This window comes from Erythrolamprus reginae, chromosome 1, assembly GCF_031021105.1.
Source record: "Erythrolamprus reginae isolate rEryReg1 chromosome 1, rEryReg1.hap1, whole genome shotgun sequence".
Classification (NCBI taxonomy): domain Eukaryota; kingdom Metazoa; phylum Chordata; class Lepidosauria; order Squamata; family Dipsadidae; genus Erythrolamprus; species Erythrolamprus reginae.
Genome location: NC_091950.1, coordinates 366,112,510 through 366,134,079, shown reverse-complemented (window position 1 = coordinate 366,134,079; position 21,570 = coordinate 366,112,510). Strand labels below are relative to the sequence as shown.

At 38.7% G+C, this 21,570-nt stretch overlaps 1 protein-coding gene across 4 annotated transcripts in view; it reads right to left on the bottom strand.

Annotated features, from left to right (window-relative positions):
* Nucleotides 1-3,037: 3,037 nt before the first annotated feature.
* RD3 (RD3 regulator of GUCY2D) overlaps nucleotides 3,038-21,570 on the bottom strand; it is a 58,691-nt gene continuing 40,158 nt past the window's right edge. For 2 of the 4 annotated variants that reach the window (XM_070734488.1, XM_070734484.1), the window contains 2 exons: nucleotides 9,249-9,568; nucleotides 3,038-6,961 (listed from right to left, as the gene is read on the bottom strand). In XM_070734488.1, coding sequence (XP_070590589.1) covers nucleotides 6,664-6,961; nucleotides 9,249-9,544 — 594 coding nt within the window. In that variant the 5' untranslated portion in view covers nucleotides 9,545-9,568 and the 3' untranslated portion in view covers nucleotides 3,038-6,663. Of the gene's footprint in view, nucleotides 6,962-9,248; nucleotides 9,569-20,220; nucleotides 20,284-20,317; nucleotides 20,499-21,570 lie in introns of those variants that run through there. The other 2 variants (XM_070734485.1, XM_070734487.1) reach the window with 2 other exon arrangements.

The window sequence follows — 21,570 nt, the reverse complement described above, 5'->3', positions numbered from 1 at the left end:
TTCCAGTTGGGCTATCATGGCCTCAGTGAAGGGCTACCAAAATTTTCACCACCACACTGTGGGCGTGGCCTATGCAGGACGCCCTGCATTTTCTTTCAATATGTTGCAGTGCAAATTGAGTGCTCTGGGGTGGAGCTCCATTTTCGCTACCCCATTGCATTCCCCACTGTCCGGGCAGTAGCCCACCCCTGCATGGCCTGGAACTGGCTGACCATCTCATCTTACTGAGCCTCCAGATGCCTTGCATTCCCACAGGTCTTCCCTCTGCTTGGAAAACCTATGCTCTTAGTCCTCAGTAAAGTGTTTCTAAGGAGCCTCCTCAGTCAGATCCAGTTTGAACTAAACCAGCTGTTTGGCCAACTCTTTTTCATGGTGGCTGCTTAGTTCCAACAACTGCTTCCTCTAGGAGCACTAAGGGGCCCAGGTGGGCAGGCAAGTAAAGGCTGGCAAGGCACCCCATGATGTAGGTGACCGAGTTGGCCTTGCCCACCCTGTCACCTCACCACCTAGCCACGCCTACCCAGCTGCATTAGGCAGATCCTCTTAGTGGTCTGCGGGATTTAAAATTATGAATTTAGTGCTCCCTGAGGTCCAAAAGTTTGGTGACCCCTGCTTTAAATTGTATTTGGAAGCCCTGATTGACCACTGGGAGAATAAGCATGGCAAATGCCTTTAAATAGACATTTGGTTGATCCAACAGTTTGTTCTGTCCCAGTGTCGAGCTCTGGATCCATTGCTAATTACACAGGATGCGAACGGACCACAACAAGTTTTCTTAATGTTTTTAGTCTTCTGTGATTTAATATGCATTTAATGGAATAATGATTATAATTCATACTGTTGCTGTACATAGGATTTGACCCACTTTGTTATAAGATTCGTGTTTTGCATTGTTCTTGCTTCAGTTCTCATAGCAAAGCTCTCAGCACATGATGCAGTTATTTTTCATTTGGCTTGTTGCAAACCGACTTCCATGTAACTGGAATATGGATTTTCCTACTCCTAATCCAGCACTATAACCACAACAACATACTGCCTCTCCACAAGTCAAACCAGGCGAAGTACAAAAGTAACATCTTGGAGTTGAGCTTGGCTCTTCCTGATGCCATGATCTTTGCAATAGTACGGAAATGGCCAATGACATCTTCCAGGGTATCTAAAGTTTGATGCAACCCTTAAAGTAACACCAGAGGGCACCCTGTCCACCTGCTAATTTACCAAGGATTGATAACGTGAGTAATTTTTAAAACCAGTACAGTATCTTATTATTCACTGCCAATTTTAGCTGTTAGATAAAGTATTGAGAGACTCTGTTTAAGTACTTAGCTGAATTAATTTATTTATATGATGCATCCAATATATTTAGAATGCATTTTAATGTGTTTCTAAATGAATACGATTTCTTTATCTATGTATCATAGGGTCATTGTGTTCTAGAGGCTACTGCAACATAAATTTCATATTCCTAAACCCTATACTGTAGTTACTCTTATTTTTTCAAACAGAATTTTGAACTTTAAATGCACTTAATTTTTTTATATCTCACCACATATCCCTATATTCTGATGTAGCCCAATAGTGTTCCTAGTGTCTAGTTCAACCTTTCTCAACTTTGACAGTTTGAAGAGGTGTGGACTTTGGTTCCCAGAACTAGGGAACTTTGGAAGTTAAAAGTTCACACATCTTCTAAATGCCAAAGTTGAGAATCAACTTTGTTGGTCTAGCTTCTAGTACAATGATAGCGAACCTTTTTCGGTTTGGGTGCCAAAAGGGTGTGTGCACACTTGCCCTCCCCTCATGCATGCACACAATCCCCATGCTGCCCCTTGCATGTTTGCGCAACTTCCCACGCATGTGCACAGGCCTCATTGAAGCCTCCAGACTTCTGGTAGATCTGTTGGGCTGTTTTTCATTCTCCCCAGGGTTCAGGAAAGCCTCCTGAAGCTGTTGGGCCATTTTTTGTTATCCGCAGCCTTCAGGAGGCTTTCCTGAAGCATGGGGAGAGTGAAAATGGCCAAAAAGGCACCCAAAAACCAGCTGGCCAGGGCTCACATGTGTGCTGGAGTTGACCTAGGGCAGGGGTAGGCAAAGGTGGCTCTTCTATGACATGTGGGCATCAACTCCCAGATTTCTTGAGCTAGCATGACTGGCTCAGGAATTCTGGGAGTTGAAGTCCACAAGTCATAGAAGAGCCAACTTTGCCTACCCCTGCCCTAGGTCAAGTCATAAAAGAGCCAACTTTGTCTACCCCTGACATAGGGCAATGCCTCATGTGCCCTCAGATATGGCTCTGCATACCACCTGTGGCACACATGCCATAGGTTCGACATCACTGTTCTAGTATATTGACTCCGTGTTAGAAAACCTAACTAGATCAATTTAATATTTTGGGTGGGGTGTTAAATAGGTTGTTAAATAGGTGTGCATCGGAGCAAGATTTGGCTTCTGTGCATGCACAGAAAGCAAATCTCGTGAGAAGAAGCAAAGGCATGTGTGATTTTGGTGGGGGGGTTTTCTTCCACGCAAAAAACTGCAGAAAATTGCCAAAATCTCATGCACCTGCATGTTCTCTTGTGAGATTTTGCTTCCTGTGCGTGGGCAGAAGCCAGATCTCGCTCCGACGCTCATACCCGCCTGCCAGTCACCCGGAGCTACACGTGCAGCTCCATTTTCACTACTGGAACTCCGTCCCCCACACGTCCAAGTAGGAACCCAATACTGGTTCCAATGCTTTATATATTTTTCTTTCAAACAAATCTAAATCAGCTAGAGAAACAAAAGTGCAGGTATCAGCACAATCCTCAGGGTAATGTTTAAAAGGATAATGTGGTGAAGAAAGTAGCTTGACTTTGGACAATAATTTACCTCATAAATGTGGTTACAATTTGGGGGGAAACTCTTGTTGCTCTTTGTACTTCCACTTTCTTAAGACTTTCAGTGAGAAACAATTCAAAATATTTTTTAAAACCCAACTATATCAAATTCAGATAACAAGACTGACTTTTCTTTGTGAAAATCATGCCAATTCTTCAACTGGTTTTGTGTTTCATAGATATTCATTTATTAAATTGATATGCCTCCCATCTCACTCTTGAAACAACTCAGAGTGACCTACAATATCAGAAACCAGTAATATAAAACAATTTAAACATTAAAAGGCCATAAACATCAAAAGTTAACCAAAAAAACCTATGTAACAAAGAACCAATACATAAATTGGATGAAGGTGGGATCTTCTTGGTCTACAAAACACACCCAGAGTAGATACCTATTTTTAATCAACCATTTAATAGGAATGTTTTCTGCTAAAACAAATTTTAAATTTTTTCTTTCCACTTTACCAATCCTTCTACCAGTTGTTTAATTTAGCAATTAGCACTGAAATCCTATGTATAGGTTCTAAGTTATACAATTCCACTGCCTTCTGTGGAATTTTCCTGGGTGGGTGGGGGGATAGAAATATGGGATACAACCTGAGTGATACATAAAATCTTTCAGTCCTGCATGTGTTTCAACCACACAATTATTCAATACTCCTCACTCTCAATGGGCACTACATTCAGATACAACTATATAACACCTGAACACAATCTCTATTGTGCTTACTCAAGAAATTGCATTTTCATAGTAGTAGAAAAGCATTGCTAATTGTAGTCAATATATACCGGTGTATATATATATATATATATTGGATACCTAAAGTAACAATGAAACTGTTAATAAACAGAACACAGCAGATCTGTATCTAGCACAATCAATCACAAGGCAGCTAAAGTTAAGGAAAGCACTTTTGTTATTGAATGCAATGAGCATTTCACTCCTAGATACAAAAGTGATAGTGTGACGATAGGAAATGGCTTTCTGTTTTTGTAGTTTCCCCCACAAATCAGGTGCTACTATTGCAAAAAGGACCAGGTATCCAAAACACTAGACTGTGGTGAAATGCTCCCAGTTCGCTCGCTAGATACTACAAAGAAGGAGCCCCCTGTAGAAGAGATGTAAATATTTACCATGTTCAAAATGTGCTGTATAAAACACAGGTCCAATATAGACAGAGAGGATTCACTAGCTGTTTCCTCCCATTCTCAGGCCGCTTGAGCAGAAAGAAGGGAGAATTCCACAAATTTCTGCTCTTGACCGTTAAATCAGCCTTGACTGATGTACATCAGTACAGCATCAAGTTGGGAGTTGTAATTCCAGTCTAGTTGGAATTAATGAGATTTGACCAGACTACCTTAGAGTACCTTAGAGTTAGGGTTACATATGTGCCAATATTTCAACACTGGATAAACAATGTAGAAAGGTCACAATGAAAATAGTTTTCTTAGATGGCTTAGAAATGTATGATTGTCAAATTGTCAGTATCTCTATACTCCCACTCATGCATAACTGAAGCCCTAAATCCATTTGGTATTATGCAATGCTATTTGCTGGTATCTTTGTCAAACATATTTGAGAAAGAAGGTAAGCAGGAGTAAAGAAAATTATTCAGTGCATACTCTGCTTACTTACAGAAAATCCAATAATAGCAAAACCATTCTAAAATAAAGCCGAGGCCATCACAAAATAAAAGAATCCCAACAGTCTTTTTTGGGAATTTGGATTCTGCAAGCAGCTCAAAATCTCTTAAGTGCTTCGTTAATTTTCAAGAATTGGTCTGAAGCTCTAATTAAAAACCACCACCTGTTCCAGTATAAGATATCTAGCAGAAACAGAAAAATGTTTTTCTTTAGATAGATGACTGAAATACCAGTGTACAATTTGCACAAAAGACTATGGCATAAGTAAAACAGTCAGTCCTCCCATCTTCAACACCAATATTACATAGTCTCCCTCTCTCTCTCCGGCTTTATAATACTGAAAAGGACTTCACCTTGGCAGCTTGAATTGTGCCTCCGGTGTAAAGAGAGTATGCAAGTAAAAAGCCATGTCAAGAACTCAATTGAACATTGTTAAAGTGAGGTTATGGCTTTTAAATATTACACAAAAACAAGCCCAGTAAAAAGTCTGACTCAGGTTTGGAGGTCATTCCATCATGGTCATGGCAGCATTGTATTTCATTTTTTAAAAATCCACAAAATTGTGTATCTCCAAGTGACAAATATGTTTCTTCCTGCACCAGTGGTGTAGAAATGTGTGCAATAAGAATAAAAATAAAGGAAATACATTTTGTTGTGTCTGTTTTAGAAATTCTCAACCCAGGAGTGGGAAAATGGAAGCACTGCCTTGGTAATACACCTTGAAAAAGGTGCTTCAACGCATTCCTTTTTGCCCCCTAAGCATAAGAGCCCATTGCTTTTTTTCAGTTTTTTTTTTAAAACAAACATTTTGTTTTAAAATATCTACACACAGTAGAGGTCCCTGTTTTTTTTCATAATAGGAATAACATGTCCTGTCTATGTTACTTACTGATTTACCATGATATATTGTATATATTTAAGGCTGTATAGTAATTAATTACCAAAAAGGAAGAATTTTTAGTGCTAAAATTTTTCAACCATTTATGTATGCCTCCCTCCCCTCAAATTTTATAGCCTAAAGCAGGAGTCTCCAAACTTGGCAATTTTAAGACTTGTGTACTTCAACTCCCAGAGTTCTTCAGCCAGCTAAGCTGGGAGTTAAAGTCCACAAATCTTAAAGTTGCCAAGGTTGGAGACTCCTGACCTAAAGTACCCTGCAAGGCTCACCTTTCTATTTATTGGCATTCCTCCAGCTAATAATATTAACAGCAACGCCTGACAACGCTTTAGCAAAAAAAATGGAAAGGGAGGAGGGGCGGCCCCGACCCTCTGGAACCAGCTCCCCTCCCCCCCGGAGATCAGAACTGCCCCACCCTCCTTGCCTTTCGTAAAGTTCTTAAGACCCATCTCTGCCGTCAGGCATGGGGGAACTGAGACATCTCCCCCAGGCCTATACAGTTTATACATGGTATGTTTGTGTGTATGTTTGCTTTTAATAATGGGGTTTTTAGTGTTTTTTAAATTATTAGATTTGTTCTTACATTGTCTTTGTTATTGTTGTGAACCGCCCCGAGTCTATGGAGAGGGGTGGCATACAAATCTAATAAATAATAATAATAAATAATAATAATAATAATATTATTTACTTTTGTTTCACATTTAATGCTGGGAAATTCTAAATGAGACATTTCTGCCTTTTCATGCATGGATCTTTGCATATGACTAGTTAGGGTTTGTGGTTGGCTGTTGTACGGTGTATGTCAATTTTTGTACGATCATGGGCAAAAAGATTTAGGGGAAAACCCAAAAGAAAGCTAAAATAAATAAGCATGCTTTCACTACTATTTCCTGGACCTCTCTTTGAAGTGACAAAAAGCAAACTTCTTATAAGATAGGCAGCTATATAAATATTTTAAATAAACACAGACCAGGCTGAGATATGTACAGTTTTTCATGCAAGCTCATAGCATAATAAACTGATAAAAGTGAGGCTGATTTTTTTTATGTATTTGCCCAAGGAAAACAGGAACCTCAAGGCATAAATGCACGGATTAAAAGGTACCTAAAAAGAATTCAGGTGGATTCCTCCCAACAGAGAAACAATTGGGAACAGGACAAAAATAATCATCCTGCAAATAGACCTCCAAATAAATTAGTCTGTTTCTTAAAAAAAAAAAAAAGCCAACTAATGCTACAAATAAAGTCAGTAGTCCTTGGCATCTCTGAAATCAGGCATGCTCCACATTCTTTTGGTCGGATCCATGCCCCTCTCCACGTCTTCTGAAATGGTCTTGATATCACTGCTGAAGGGGGAAATCCTGATGCGGGACCTGAACGTGGTGAGGGAGAGGCTGGTTTTGTTCTTGGTGTTCCACTGTCTTGCAAGTTTCTTGGCTTCCTCTTCCTCTTTGATCTTCTCGGTGGCATCGTGCAGAACAGAACGGAAAAGCCGAGGTATTTCTCCAGGCTCTGGTTCGTATTCAGCAATAAGTTGCCGAAATCTGTGAAATAAATGAGCAAAAATTTTATATTTTAGCCTTAGAAGGCCATATACCAATGATGGCGAACCTTTTTTCCCCTCAAGTGCCAAAAAGCGTGGGAGCGCCCTATCGTGCATGCACAATTGCCCACACCCATAATTCAATGCCTGGGGAGGGTGAAAACAGCTTCCCCCACCCCTGGAGGCCCTCTGGAGGCCGGAAACAGCCTGTTTCCCAACTTCTTGTGGGCCCAGTAGGCTCGTGTTTCGCCCTCCCCAGGCTCCAAAGGCTTCCCTGCAGCCAGAGGAGGGTAAAAACGCCCTCCCCCACATCCTTCTGAGGATGCCCTCGGACATCCAAAAATGCCCTCTCAGAGCCTCTGTGTGAGCCAAAAATCAGCTGGCTGGCACACACATGCACATTAGAGCTCACCTAGGGCAACGGCTCAAGTGGTATATGGCTCCATGTACCCCTTGTGGCACCTGTGCCATAGGTTCGCCATCACTGTCATATACAGCCCACCTTCACTTAAATCCTCAGAGCAGAGAGATATGGACATTATTTATATCAGGGTGTCAAACTTAATTTATCATAGAAGAACCTTTACAAACATGGCAAATATTATTACAAGATATTACAAAATATTGGGTCTTCTCCGGGTTCCGTCAACTAAACAATGTCATTTGGCGGGACCCAGGGGAAGAGCCTTCTCTGTGGCGGCCCTGGCCCTCTGGAACCAACTCCCCCCAGAGATCAGAATTACCCCCACCCTCCACGCCTTTCGTAAGCTCCTTAAAACCCACCTCTGCCGTCAGGCATGGGGGAATGCACGGTATGTCTGTATGTATGTCTGGTTTTTATAATAAGGGTTTTTTAGTTGTTTTTTTATTGGATTGCTACATACTGTTTTTATCACTGTTGTTAGCCGCCCCGAGTCCACGGAGAGGGGCGGAATACAAATCCAATAAATAAATAAATAAATAATAAATAAATAAATACCAACCAATTTGGCAAAGTGGCAGAACTTAAAATAAACAAAAAAAACCTTCCTAACATACTAACCAAACTTGATTTAATTGAGGGCCACATCATGGTTGAGTTTGACCTCAGGGGACAGGGGGGCATGAGCAGGAGGGGCATGGCCAGCTAGACATCATTTGAGCCTCCATTTTTGGCATCTGGACTTCATTTTTGGCTGTGAAGACCTCCTGCAACCATCTGCCAGCAAATACAGAGCTCGGGGAGGTCACATGTGGCCTGTCTAGGCTTTGTTTCTGCAGAAGAGGCACTCTAGTCCTTTACTGTTTCCAAGGTGGGCCTGTGGTCCAGATCTAGGCATCCTGCAGGTCGTATACTGCCCATGGGCCTTGAATTTGACATCCCTGACTTATATCATTCTCTCATATATCAGGATTTACACAACTTCGACCACCATTTCTTTTGGATTGAAGGGCACTTCTTTGTATTTCTGTATTTTTACACAGTATATATTCTGTATAACGTTTTTATTTAAACTGACCTGTATCAGACTTGTACTATTTTTACCTATTACAGTACAGTAGTTATACTTACTTATTTCTATTTCATAATTCTAAACCACACATCTTCCTCCTTCCCTTCCTTAAACACACTATTTCCTGGTGGTCAATATAAATGAAGGAAATAATAGCTCATCACCTATTTCCGTCATTTGAATTTCCCCATCTATATAAACTATGGATCCTCTTTAAAAAGAATCACTTGTCATTTTAAATTATATACAGTGATGCTAATTTGGATAAATTGGAAACAGGCAGTGCGTTATCCTATCCAAATTCTGGCAAGCAAAACATTATAATAATCAAACTTCTGGATAAAACCCGTTAGACAACTACAAACGTTTGCATGTAAAGACAGAATACACACTTGAAGCAACTGATTGCATTTGTGATATATTTCTGCAAATTATTCCCAGCAAGGGTTTCTAAACAGGCTCTCAGTACTGAGTTCTTCATACATACAAACAGAGTGAACATTAAGTAATGGATTCTAGATATGTCATTTAGAAAGCCATGAATTTGAATTATCCATAAAAAAGGCTTCTTTTAAACAGAAAATGATCGTTTACTCTGCTTCTTTTAATCCAGTTCAGCTACAGGGGAAAATCAATCAAGTTTCAATGCTTCTACCCAATTCCCTGCATCTGGTGTTTTCTAAATGTGATGGATTTCAAAATCCATTATCTCCAGCCAGAACAGTCTCTGGGATTAAGTTATTGCGACCTCACGCTCATCCTACATATAGTGCATGACAGATTCCAAGCAAATACCTAATAATGATTGGTCCACAATAGGATGGATGTATTTTGGAACAAATGTCCTCCAGCTGCAAACGCTCCCCTGGACTGATATCGTAGCCATGCTTCTGGTAGCTAACCAGCCAGCCATAATCAACTCCTGTTTTGAGCTTGCGATACTCATTTTCTTTCTCCCGCTGTTGTTTCTCAGCTTCTTTGATCTGCCAGTCAAGCTCCATCATCAGGGTTTCCGTCACCATCTCCATTGGGCTTCTTTGAGAAATACGACTAGAAGGCTCATTCCATCCAAACCAGGATGCCAATGCCATGTTCTCCTTTTTTCCTTCCTTTATCTACAAGGAGAAAGTGAAAACAAAATGTTTTTCATGTTTACAACAGATAGGGTGGGCAATTTCTATGTCTATTCAGAGAGGGGGGCATTCACATACAATAGTCAGCCTAAATACATGTGTACACAGCAAGTCTGAATTCTGCAGTGTTCTCATAGCCCTCCTATTGACCTCCAATGGACATCTGAGGGAGGGAGGGAGGGAAGAAAATCTCTTTAAGGAACTGGAACAGGGCTAACTGGACATGCTTATCCAGAATCAAATTGATATAAGAGAGCCGGGGTGGCGCAGCAGGTAGAGTGCAGCACTGCAGGCCACTGAAGCTGACTGTAGATCTGTAGGTCAGCAGTTCAAATCACATCACCGGCTCAAGGTTGACTCAGCCTTCCATCCCTCCAAGGTGGGTTAAATAAGGACCTGGATTGTGGGGGCAATATACTGGTTCTGTTAAAAAGTGATATTGCTAACATGTTGTAAGCTGCCCTGAGTCTAAGGAGAAGGGCAGCATAAAAATTGAATGAATGAATAAATAAATATTATTTCCTTAGCTCAGACATTATCTACATAATTATATACTGAACTAGCAGCAGTTTGCTAATTGGCTTTTCAGAAATCATTCCCAATCCAATTGGAGATACCTTGATTCTCAATGACAGGCCTGAAATTTCCCTAGGGTTTTTTTTTTAGGATGAATATTTAATTTGATATTTGATTGATATTTCAAAAAGTGGAAACTTGAAAGAAAATGGCTATCCTCACACCAAACATTGCTCCATACTCAACAATACCTTCCCACACACAAGTAGTCTTTTCTGACAACAGATGCACCAATTTTCATCCTCTATACATGGGGATGGTTGCCTAATGGGCTTCCCCCACCTTTGTTGCTCTGGATTTTTCATGCTGCCCCACAAAACAAGAAGAAGTTACTTGCAGCTATTCCCACTTGGGAGGGAAGGACTTGAAAGATCAGCCATTCTCTCAAAGTTAAAAGGTTCAACATTGTCTTAAGGAACTCTATAATAAACAATGAAAATTGCTCAGCTAGATGGGTTTCTTGTTGTACAAAATATGAGGTTAAGGCAGAGGAAAAGGAATAGGAAATATGTTTTAAAGCTAAATCACTCTAAATTAAATTTTTAGAGACTGCAAATTAATAATTCGTAGAAACAAGGAATAAATATATACAACTCAGAAAGTGTCCCAGTGTGTCTGTTGGAAATAGCAAGCTTTTGGAGGGACAAAATGATCGTCAATTTATCATATCAGTTTTCAATCATTTCAAAGGCCAACTACTATCCACTTAGAAGCCAGAAAAACGTCCGTGTTTTCAGCAGCATATAAGGGACTAATGAAAATTTCCTAGTTAATCAATAATCATCCTAATGTCAAAGCAATCATGCCAACACAGAACTTACCTAAAACATAATTGAAAAGTAAATTGTAAATTGTAAACACCTCAAAATACAAGTATTTTTGAGAAAATAAAATGCAGCAAATACAGATAGTCCTCAATTTACGACCACAATTGAGCCCACAATTTATGTTGCTAAGTGAGAAATTTGTTAAGTGAGTTTTGCCCCATGACTTTTCTTGCCATATTTACTAAGAAAATCACTGTAGTTGTTAAATTAGTAACATGGTTGTAAGTGAATTTGGCTTCTCTACTGACTGTGTTTGTCAGAACATCTCAAAATCCGATCACATGAGCCTGGGACACTGCAACCATCACAGGTATGAACCAGTTGTTAAGCATCTGAACGTAAATCACATGACTATGAGGATGCTGCAACACTCGTGAGTGTGAAAACTCATAAGTCACTTTTTTTCAGTGCCATAAGGGGCGTGCATAAGTGCACCAGCATGCCTTCCATTCCCTGTCCTAATGTTTCTCTCTTACTAGTATTATGTATATAAACATTGTTATATCTTTGTATACCACCAATATGTACTTGACAAGAGAGAGAGAGAGAGAGAGAGAGAGAGAGAGAGAGAGAGAAAGAAAGAAAGAAAGAAAGAAACTTTTAATGGTCACTAAGCGAAAGTTGTAAGTTGGGGACTACCTGTAAAAATAAATTCAAATGAATTTTTAGTGATACCAAGAGTAAAAGGGCTATACATTATTAGAGCTTACTTCTGAGACATATCTACTTTAAAATAAGTCCCAGGAAGTTCAATGGAAATTATACTCAGGCAGTTGCAAATTTATGGCTTTGCAGTCTAACAACAGATCTAAAAGCAAACCTATTTCAATTGGTGAAGAAGGTAGAGAAGGTAGATTTCAAAACTCTGGCAGTCACATCAAAGTTTTTGTTTCTTGGGAACAAAATAGTGTTAAGGACTCTGCTATCGCTCTGGATTCCAAATTCTCAGGTCTAGGATTTGTATCTTGCCATTCATATATGGTTTCTCCTGTTCCATTTTGTCAATTCCTAAACTGTTCCAGGATCATGTGCCAATATTCAATAACAACATTCTTTTCCCACAGGTATAGGGTCTGCTTTTAGGATGAGCAAACACCATTGTACATGGTCAAAAGCAGCATCCAATCTAACTGGGTGATCTTCACGTCGACATCGATTGGATTTTGCCATCTTTGCTTTGATCTTCCATGTGGACATTTCCCTGTAATTTTAAAGTGGTAGAGGGTACAATGCATGAGGTGCTACTGATGGGGCATGTCTATAATCACTGTAGGTGGTTTCCCCAGTTGTTTTGTTATTCGCGCAACACCCATATACTGCTGGACTGACAGAAGGGAAAGGGGGGACATGATCAAAACATTTAAATATGTTAAATAAGGTTCAGGAGGGAAGTGTTTTTAATAGGAAAGTGAACACAAGAACAAGGGGGCACAATGTGAGGTTAGCTGGGGGAAAGATCAGAATCAACATGAGAAAATATTATTTTACAGAAAGAGTAGTAGATGATTGGAACAAACGTCCAGCAGACGTGTTTGGTAAATCCACAGTAACTGAATTTAAACATGTCTGGGCTAAACATATATCCATCCTAAGATAAAATACAGGAAATAGTATAAGGGCAGACTAGATGGACCATGAGGTCTTTTTCCGCCGTCAATCTTATATGTTTCTATGTATTGGTGCAGATGTGTCGAGAAGGGAGATGCCTAACGATGCCAATAGAGCATTTGTATTTCCGTGGTATGTAAAAAATATTCAATACTTTAGGTATTTGTCTGCACTTAGCACCATAATTCTATATACTTTCTATTTTAAGTAAATTGACAGGCACCTATCACTCCAGTAATTACATCCATTCTCATGCGCACTTTCCTATTAATGCCACTGTTATTTTGCAGATGGAATCCCAAGTAACGGAAGGAGTTTGCTTTCATTAGAACTCTGACGTTGATCTTGACAGTGAGGTGCTCAGGCTGATCTCTAGATCATCAACTTTCTTGATCTTAAGTCACAAATCAAATCGGCGAGTACTGTCACTCCATGTCTAGACAAAGCATGCAGTTCTTCCCTAGTGGATAGCTGTGAGTAAAACATCATCAGCATAGAGCAAGGCCCATGGGACACTATAATGCAGATCTTGCATGATGGTATCCATGACGAGAATGAACAGCAATGGTGATAACGCCTTGCCGCATGCTAACTTTCTCAGGAAAGCCATCAGAAAGGCCAATATTGTGCATCTTATTTTGGTTCTGATATTCTGATATTCTTTCACAAGTTCACCATGCATGGTAAACCTTTTCCCACAGTTGTAATACGAAATAAAAGTATCTTTATACATCTAGATAATTTCCCAGGTGTCATATACCAATGGCATATTATTTTGTACAAGTTATCTTTTAAATTGTAGCAGAGTGTGAACTTTAGTCTTTTAAACAGCTCCTCTTCTCTTGTTCCATCTGCATAACCAAAATTCTTACCCCATTTCATTGTGTGTATGCTTTAACTTTCTCATCTTCCATTTCAAATCTCAACAAAAGTTTATATCTTTTAGCAGTCACATGGTCATCATCTGTACGTAACTCATTTTCAAATTCCATCTTATTTGTATAATTTCAGCTATTATCTGAATTACATCTTCTCTTAGGAAAACAAATGAAAACCAAATCCATCTGCAATCAATTATTCTCTTGATTTCAATTTAAGCTTCTCATATTCCTGTATGAGGATTAGGGAAGTCGTCATGTAGTGACTAGTCACTCAGTGACTGTTCACTGAAGAGATTGAAGAGAAAGTAAACTGTTTGTTCTTCTAGACATCTAAATTTATTTATTTTATTTTATTTTATTTTATTTTATTTACTTTTACTTTTACTTTTACTTTTACTTTTACTTTTACTTTTACTTTTACTTTTACTTTTACTTTTACTTTTACTTTATTTCTATGCCACCCTTCTCAAGGCAACTCAGGGCGGCATACAAAACTGAATACAACAATATATAAGAAATCTAAATAACTGTAAAAGATTATGGAAATTTACTAAAAAACATTTTAAAAAGACCCCATGTACAATCACACCCATTCATCCAGTCCAATCAAATCTAGTATCAGCCAGAGACAGTCTCATCACTCACGGCCCCCATGTCTGCCGGCAGAGGTAAGTTTTTAAAGCTTTACGAAAGACCAGGACAGAGGGGGCGGTATGTATCTCCAGAAGGAGTTCGTTCCAGAGGGCCGGGGCCGCCACAGAGAAGGCTCCTCCTAGGCCCCACCAGTCGCCATTGTCTGGCCAACTCTGTGGGACCTAATTGGCCGCTTGGGGACCTAACTGACCCTTATGCAGTCAAGGCGCAGCAGATACTTGGCATAATGATGAAACTGAAAAAATACTCCAGAAAAATGAGGGTACTAGTTAGAGCAGTGGTTCTCAACCTGGGGGTTGGGGCCCCTTTGGGGATCGAATGACCGTTTCACAGGGGTCACCTAAGACCATGCGAAAAGACAAATTTAGGAACTAAAACTTCTATTCTGGTGACTTGGAACATATTTTTTGCAATCCTATCAGGCGCTTAAAATGGGGTTGTCCCTCTGACCTTCCTGCCAATCAGCTTAAAGCTCTGTTGGGAAAATTGGCGCTAGACTTATGGTTGTAGGGGTTACTACAACATGAGGAACTGGGGTCGCGGCATTAGAAAGGTTGAGAAACACTGAATTAGAGGAATAAACAATGAAACAGCAGCTTTATAAACCAGCATTGTGCAAGGCAATTCAGCCAGCAATTAGTATGAAATAAACAATTCCAGAAGAACCAGAGAAACGTCATGCTCTTGGACTACGTGTTGGACCATCTATGGATGCAAATCAGGTGAATGGATGGAGGAATTACTGCCAAAGTGAAAGTGCATTCACTACAAGTTCTATTTCAATAAAAGTTAGTAATGTTTGAAACTGCGTCCAGTGGCACAGTGACCTAGAGGTGTCAATGCTTGCCTCATGTTCAGGAGGCTGAGAGTTCAATCCTAGGCAGTGACAGACATTTCTGTGTCAGGGTGCAAAGAGTAAACATCTGTTGCAAGCTCTGCATAAGCATCAGGAAGGGCACCCAGCCGATAACAACTGTCAGCTCCATTCAGGAGGTCTAACTCCACTCTGTTATAAGGGATTACAGGGTCGTAAAAAGCAAAAAAAAAAAATTGAAACTGTATACTGTATACTTATAATTCACTATAGGATTTTAAATTGATTATTTAATTGGCACCTAGAGAAATTAGGGAAAGGAACTGCATTGAGTGTTTGGGTTTTTACTCTGAACAATTTACTAGAGCTGTGCAACAATTAGCTCTTTCAGAAGGCCTGGTTGTAACTATTTGCAAACTGCTGATCAAAACAAGGGGCAGTTTAATTTTAAATTTGGTAATAATAGGTATATTTGAAGATTATTGAGCAACTGAAGTTTGAAATGATTACATGGAATAATTCTTCTTAATGGCAAATTATGAGGAATGAAAATAGAGCTATTACTCTAGGTCAACTTGTTAATTGTACCTTTGAGTGTTTTGAGAAATTATAAAAAGAATATAACTTGCCAAACCTGATGAATGACAATATATTCAATTAAAACATTTCTTATGTTCTTAATTGAACCTAAAGTTTTAAAACTCTCAGAAAATCCGGTCACTTTAATTATATTAGGCAAAGATTTATCTTTATATCATATGATTATAATTGCTCTTGGAAGAATCATTTGCCTCCCACATTGATTACCATGAAAGAATCATTTTCAATTATCTTGGTAAGACTTCGAAGTTGTCCTGTAACATCCCAATCTGTGATCTCAGAAAACAGTACAGTTCATAGTCCATGGGGTTCAAGTTGACATACGTTTGATTGGATTTCTTTTAGCACTGAGTCACCAAGTACTACAATTTTTCTTTTTGTCTTCTTGCAAAGTGTTGCTTTGTCCAGTTGCTGTTTCGAGGTGGAACACAAAGAGCACTTTCTGACTCTCTTTCTGAGAAATTCTCTGCGCAAGTTCACATCTCAAGAACTTGAGATGCATAAATTTTCAAAACAATCCAAAAGATATGAATGTCGCCTTAAACACGACCTAAGCATAGCCCATAAAATCATCTGCTACATTGTTCTTCCTGTCAACGACTACTTCAGCTTCAACCACAACAATACACGAGCACACAACAGATACAAACTTAAAGTAAACTGCTTTAAACTCGACTGCAGGAAATAAGACTTTAGTAATAGAGTAGCTGATGCATGGAACTCACTACCAGACTCTGTAGTATCATCACCTAACCCCCAAAACTTTACCCTTAGACTATCCACTGTTGACCTCTCCCGATTCCTAAGAGGTCAGTAAGGGGTGTGCATAAGTGCACCAGAGTGCCTTCCGTACCCTGTCCTAATGTTTCCCTTTTACTAGTATCATGTATATAAATATTATTATATCTTTGTATACCACCAATATGTATGTGACAAAACAAATAAAATAAAATAAATACATATTTTTTTTTAAATGTAATATATTCTTAGCCAGTTACTTAGATTTCTCACTGATATCTATCCCACCACAATTTACTTTCAACTATTATTTTCAAACTACAGATAACTACAGAACTGGTATCTATGACTGTTTTGAAAACCCCATCAGCTTTAATAATCAAGAGAAGTTTTTGAAAGAATAACATGGAAATTGTTTAAGACAGCAGGCCCCAATCCTTTGGGCACTGGGGTCTGGTTCCGTAGAGAGGGTATTTCCAAGGACCAGAGGGAGCATGGTTTTGTGGGCTGCCTGCTTCTGGTGGCTGGGGCTTCGCTTGTTTGTGTGACCTGGTTTCCTACATGCTGCGGACCAATGATGGTTCATGGACTGGAAGTTGGGGACCCTTGTATTAAGTATGATATTGGATGTTGGATTAGCTGAATGACCGCTCTGCAAGTCAATGCCCATAATTCTTAAAATTACAGATTAAAAATGTGAATCTACAGCAGAATAGACTGAAACATCCAAACGTCAATGAGATTAAACTTCTTAAGATGTATAACCAGCCTGAAATAGAAATTTACAGTCTAAACCAGGGGTGGGCAATTAATTTTGCCATGGGGCCACATGAGAAATTGGGATGGTTTTAGAGGGCCGGACTTATATAATTAGCTCAGTCAGTTCTGCTCAATACTGTAAAGACCCAGACCCTGGCCTGACCTAAACACCCAGACCCACTCTACAGACCCCTAATTGTTTGTTTAAAGTTTTTTAGCTATATTAAATGGATTTTTAGATGTGTATATTGTATATTGGTTTGTTATGTTTATTTATTTATTTATTTATTAGATTTGTATGCCGCCCCTCTCCGGAGACATGTTGTGAGCCGCCCCGAGTCCTCGGAGAGGGGCAGAATACAAATCCAATAAATAAATACATACATTTAAATTAGCTTTCAATAAAAATCAACTGAATTTATAAAGTCCTTAATCTGGGGTTGGTTTTATGACCTGTAACTCGCATTCTACAATTTGAGGTTTATTAATTACTAAATCCTTCTTAGGGATAAAAATGATACTGGTTCTTTATCATCCACCAACTCATCACAAAAATCTCTTTTATTTTAACTTATTGTATTCAAAATGTTCCATTGCATATTTTTTCATTTTATATTCTAGAAACCTACCATAGGATCATCCCAATCTGTCATCCATTTAAACCAAATGGTTTTTAAAATAGAATATTCTCAGTTACAGCTTTTTAAAAAATCACTGATTTGGTTTTTCACTAAATATAATAGCTATTAAAATTCAACACTTTCTCAATACAAATGGCATTCTGAAGTCATGTGATAAAGAGATAACTATTTAGTTTGATAACATGATAAAACATTCCTAGTTTGCAACCTTCTCAAGAAAGCACTGACTAAACCAAGCAAATTCCTATAAATAGCTTTGCAATAATGCTGCTAAGCCTTAATACCTATGGGGGTGGAGGGGGTGGAGAACAGCTACGATTAAAATAATGCTGAAAATCCCCATTTTAAAACAAATTGCTTAAATGAAAGTGAAGTTAATTCATTATATAATTTTCAATCTTCTTAACAGATACCAGATGTTAATAATTGCTGAATGAACGCAATGTGTAAATTCAAAATACAAATGTGAAACAATTAGAGAAATCTGATTTCTTGGTCTTTTAAGTTTAATGTAGGAATGGTGACTTTGAGATTCATTCAAATAAATATTTTTTTCTATCTGAATATGTCTCAACTCTTCAAACCTCAATAGCAAAGATGTTTAAGAGGTAGGAAGGTGATCCTTTGCACACATGTAGGTTAATTGTGTATAGATTAATACCTCTATAGGAGTATTTTCTCCGAACAAATGGCTATTACTTGAAAGTGTGTAAAAGAAAATAGTATCTTTCAAGTCAGTGCATTCATTATTTCTTGGACACAACTGTCATTATCATGACAGCAGTATAAAACTATTTTGGCACTGCCTTCCTTCCAGATCCACCCCCACCCGCAGTTCTCTGTCGTTTACTCTTTGGAAGTCTCTTCTTTGGGTATTAAGCATTCTAAAGTTTGGTTTAAAATAAAGAATAAAATTGAGTAGGAGCTTCCACCTACTGAAACCTGTTAAAGGACGATGGTATAAAATAAATAGAAGAAGCAAAGATGGGATCAGTCATTACTCAAAAAGTGCTGAGCAACCAGCAATATTAGTATTATATGGACTCCTTGGTGCTTTCTGAACTTGTTATTTGCAGACATTTCCTTACTCAATTAGGTAATATCATCAGACCAGGTAATGCATACAAATCCAAGTAATAAATAAATAAATAAATAAATAAATAAATAAATAAATAAATAAATGCACAGTTCAACCCTGAACCCACAGTTTAAAGTATATGTTCCCATCCCTTGGAGGCATTAGTTATAAACTTTATTATAGGATGTACATTTCCCTCTTTTTCCTGTACTCTTTATTGTGCAAAGTCCTCTGTTTGGACAGGAATCCGTGCATCTAAGATTATTTCCATTTGTTTATTTATTTTACTAAAAGCTAGCAGGTTTCTGCATAATGCACATTTTGGTACTATTTTCATGACCGTCTTCCAATTGCGAGATTCCTTTCCTTCCACTTATTAGCTACATCCCTCCACCTGGTCTTCATTAACTTTTCACTTACTAAGAGTTGAACTAAATTCTGACTATAAACAAAACCAGCTCCTCCATGATCAATATTACAACTTTCCCCACTAGAATTATTGATGACTGAGAATTCTGCCAGTTTTTCTAACCTCTTCAAAGCATTCCAGATTCTGAAGAAATCTATATAAGGCTTTAAAAAAATAGTCTATGGAAGCTAGATAAAGAAAGATTCTCTCTACATACAATCAAATTAAAGAATTACTTCGTGTCTGTGAATATTTTTTTTAAAGGTGTGCATTGAGCATCTTTAAGAAGCAACCAAAACTTAACATAGAAACATAGAAGATTGACGGCAGAAAAAGACCTCATGGTCCATCTAGTCTACCCTTGTACTATTTCCTGTATTTTATCTTAGGGTGGATATGTGTTTATCCCAGGCATGTTTAAATTCAGTTACTGTGGATTTAACAACCACGTCTGCTGGAAGTTTGTTCCAAGCATCTACTACTCTTTCAGTAAAATAATATTTTCTCATGTTGCTTCTGATCTTTCCCCCAAGTAACCTCAGATTGTGCCCCCTTGTTCTTGTGTTCACTTTCCTATTAAAAACTTCCCTCCTGAACCTTATTTAACCCTTTAAGCGTTCTTCCCTAACAATACTTAAAACTAAAGCAAAGGAAGGAGGTAGATGAGAAATAAAATGAAAAAAGAGGCACGTGCAACAGGAATAAAAGCGGACGCAGGCATGTACAAACTCGTTTCAAGCCAGCCTCCAACGGGAAAAGAGAAAGTTAACTGTTGCTATTCAGCCCACTAAGTATACATCGCAAAATTTCAGAATTGTCTATATTCATCCTGCATCACACACTCACATATCTCAGATTAATCCATTTGGAATTAAACGACTTCACTGTAGAATTCAGCGATGTTCCACCTCCAGTTGGAATAAAGCACCACTGATCTTCATTCGGTCGATCCCACTTCCAAGCAGCAATTTATATGTGTGTGTGTACATCTCTACATATGCATGCAGAGAAAGAGCATTTATTTACACCTTGGATGTTTGCAACGTTACCTGCGCTTTACATCATTCGGAGGACTAACTCGGGCAGAAGCACCAAGCTAACCCTGGCCTCTCTTTTCCTCCAACTTTCTGCAAGTTGTCCACTTACCGGTCGGCTTGTTCGGACGGCAAGCGCAACTCTAACAAAAAAGTCCCTCGGTCAAGGCGAGAGAGGGATGCGCCCAAACTGCGCGCCAGCCCGAGTGCCCGTAACCCTATTCGACGCGAGGTTGCTGGCAATAACTGCTTCTCCACCCCCGAGTCCCCTTTGCTTAAATAACCATCAGGGCTGGCTGAATTATTTTCTCCGAACAAACCCCGCCTTCCTGGCTTCTGATTGGCTGTTGCCATAGTGATCATCCTAAACTTCTTGGGCCTGTGGCAGGAAGGAGAGCCGGCTGCGGTAGGACCAGATGAGAGGGGAAAGTCGCGGTGGGAGGCGGAGGGAATGGGCGTGGAGGGCCTCACGTGGAAGAAAAGTGGGTGCCGGATGTTTTACCCGCTGGTGTATTCTTATAGCGCTTTTCACCTATCCATGAACGGGGAAAAAATTTAAATTGACTTGAAATACTCTCTGTCCATTGCTTATTCCTGCAGAGAGGGGCGGCATACAAATCTAAATAATAATAATGATGATAATAATGATAATAATAATAACAACAACAATAATAATGATAATAGTGATAATAATAATAATGATGATGATGATGATAATATTTATTATTATTATTATTATTATTATTATTATTATTATTATTATTATTATTTAGATTTGTATGCCACCCCTCTCTGTAGACTCAGGGCGGCTCACAGCAATAATAAAAACAGTGTACAATAACAAATCTAATATTTAAAAATATCTAAAAATAATAATTTTTATTTTAACTGTTGTTCAAAAAATCATACATCATAATGTACTCCCTGTCAGTGACTATTTCACCTTTAACAGCAACAACACAAGAGCACATAATAGATACAAACTGAATGGAAATCGCTCCAAACTTGACTGCAGAAAATACGATTTCAGCAATAGAGTGGTCACCACCTGGAACTCATTACCTGACTCTGTTGTTGCCCCCAACCCCAAAATCTTCAACCTTACATTATCTACAATTGACCTCTCCCCTTTTCTAAAAGGTCTGTATGGGGCGTACATAAGTGCACTTTTGTGCCTAATATCCCTGTCCTACTGTCTTATCCTTTCTATTACTACGTTCTACTTATGTTATGTTATGTTATGTTAATATGTACTATAGTATTACAGTATACTTGTTTGACAAATAAATAAATAAAATAAAATAAAATATTTGCCAACAGGTGAAGCTAGGAAAAGTCACATCAGATAACCTGTACAATTAGCAC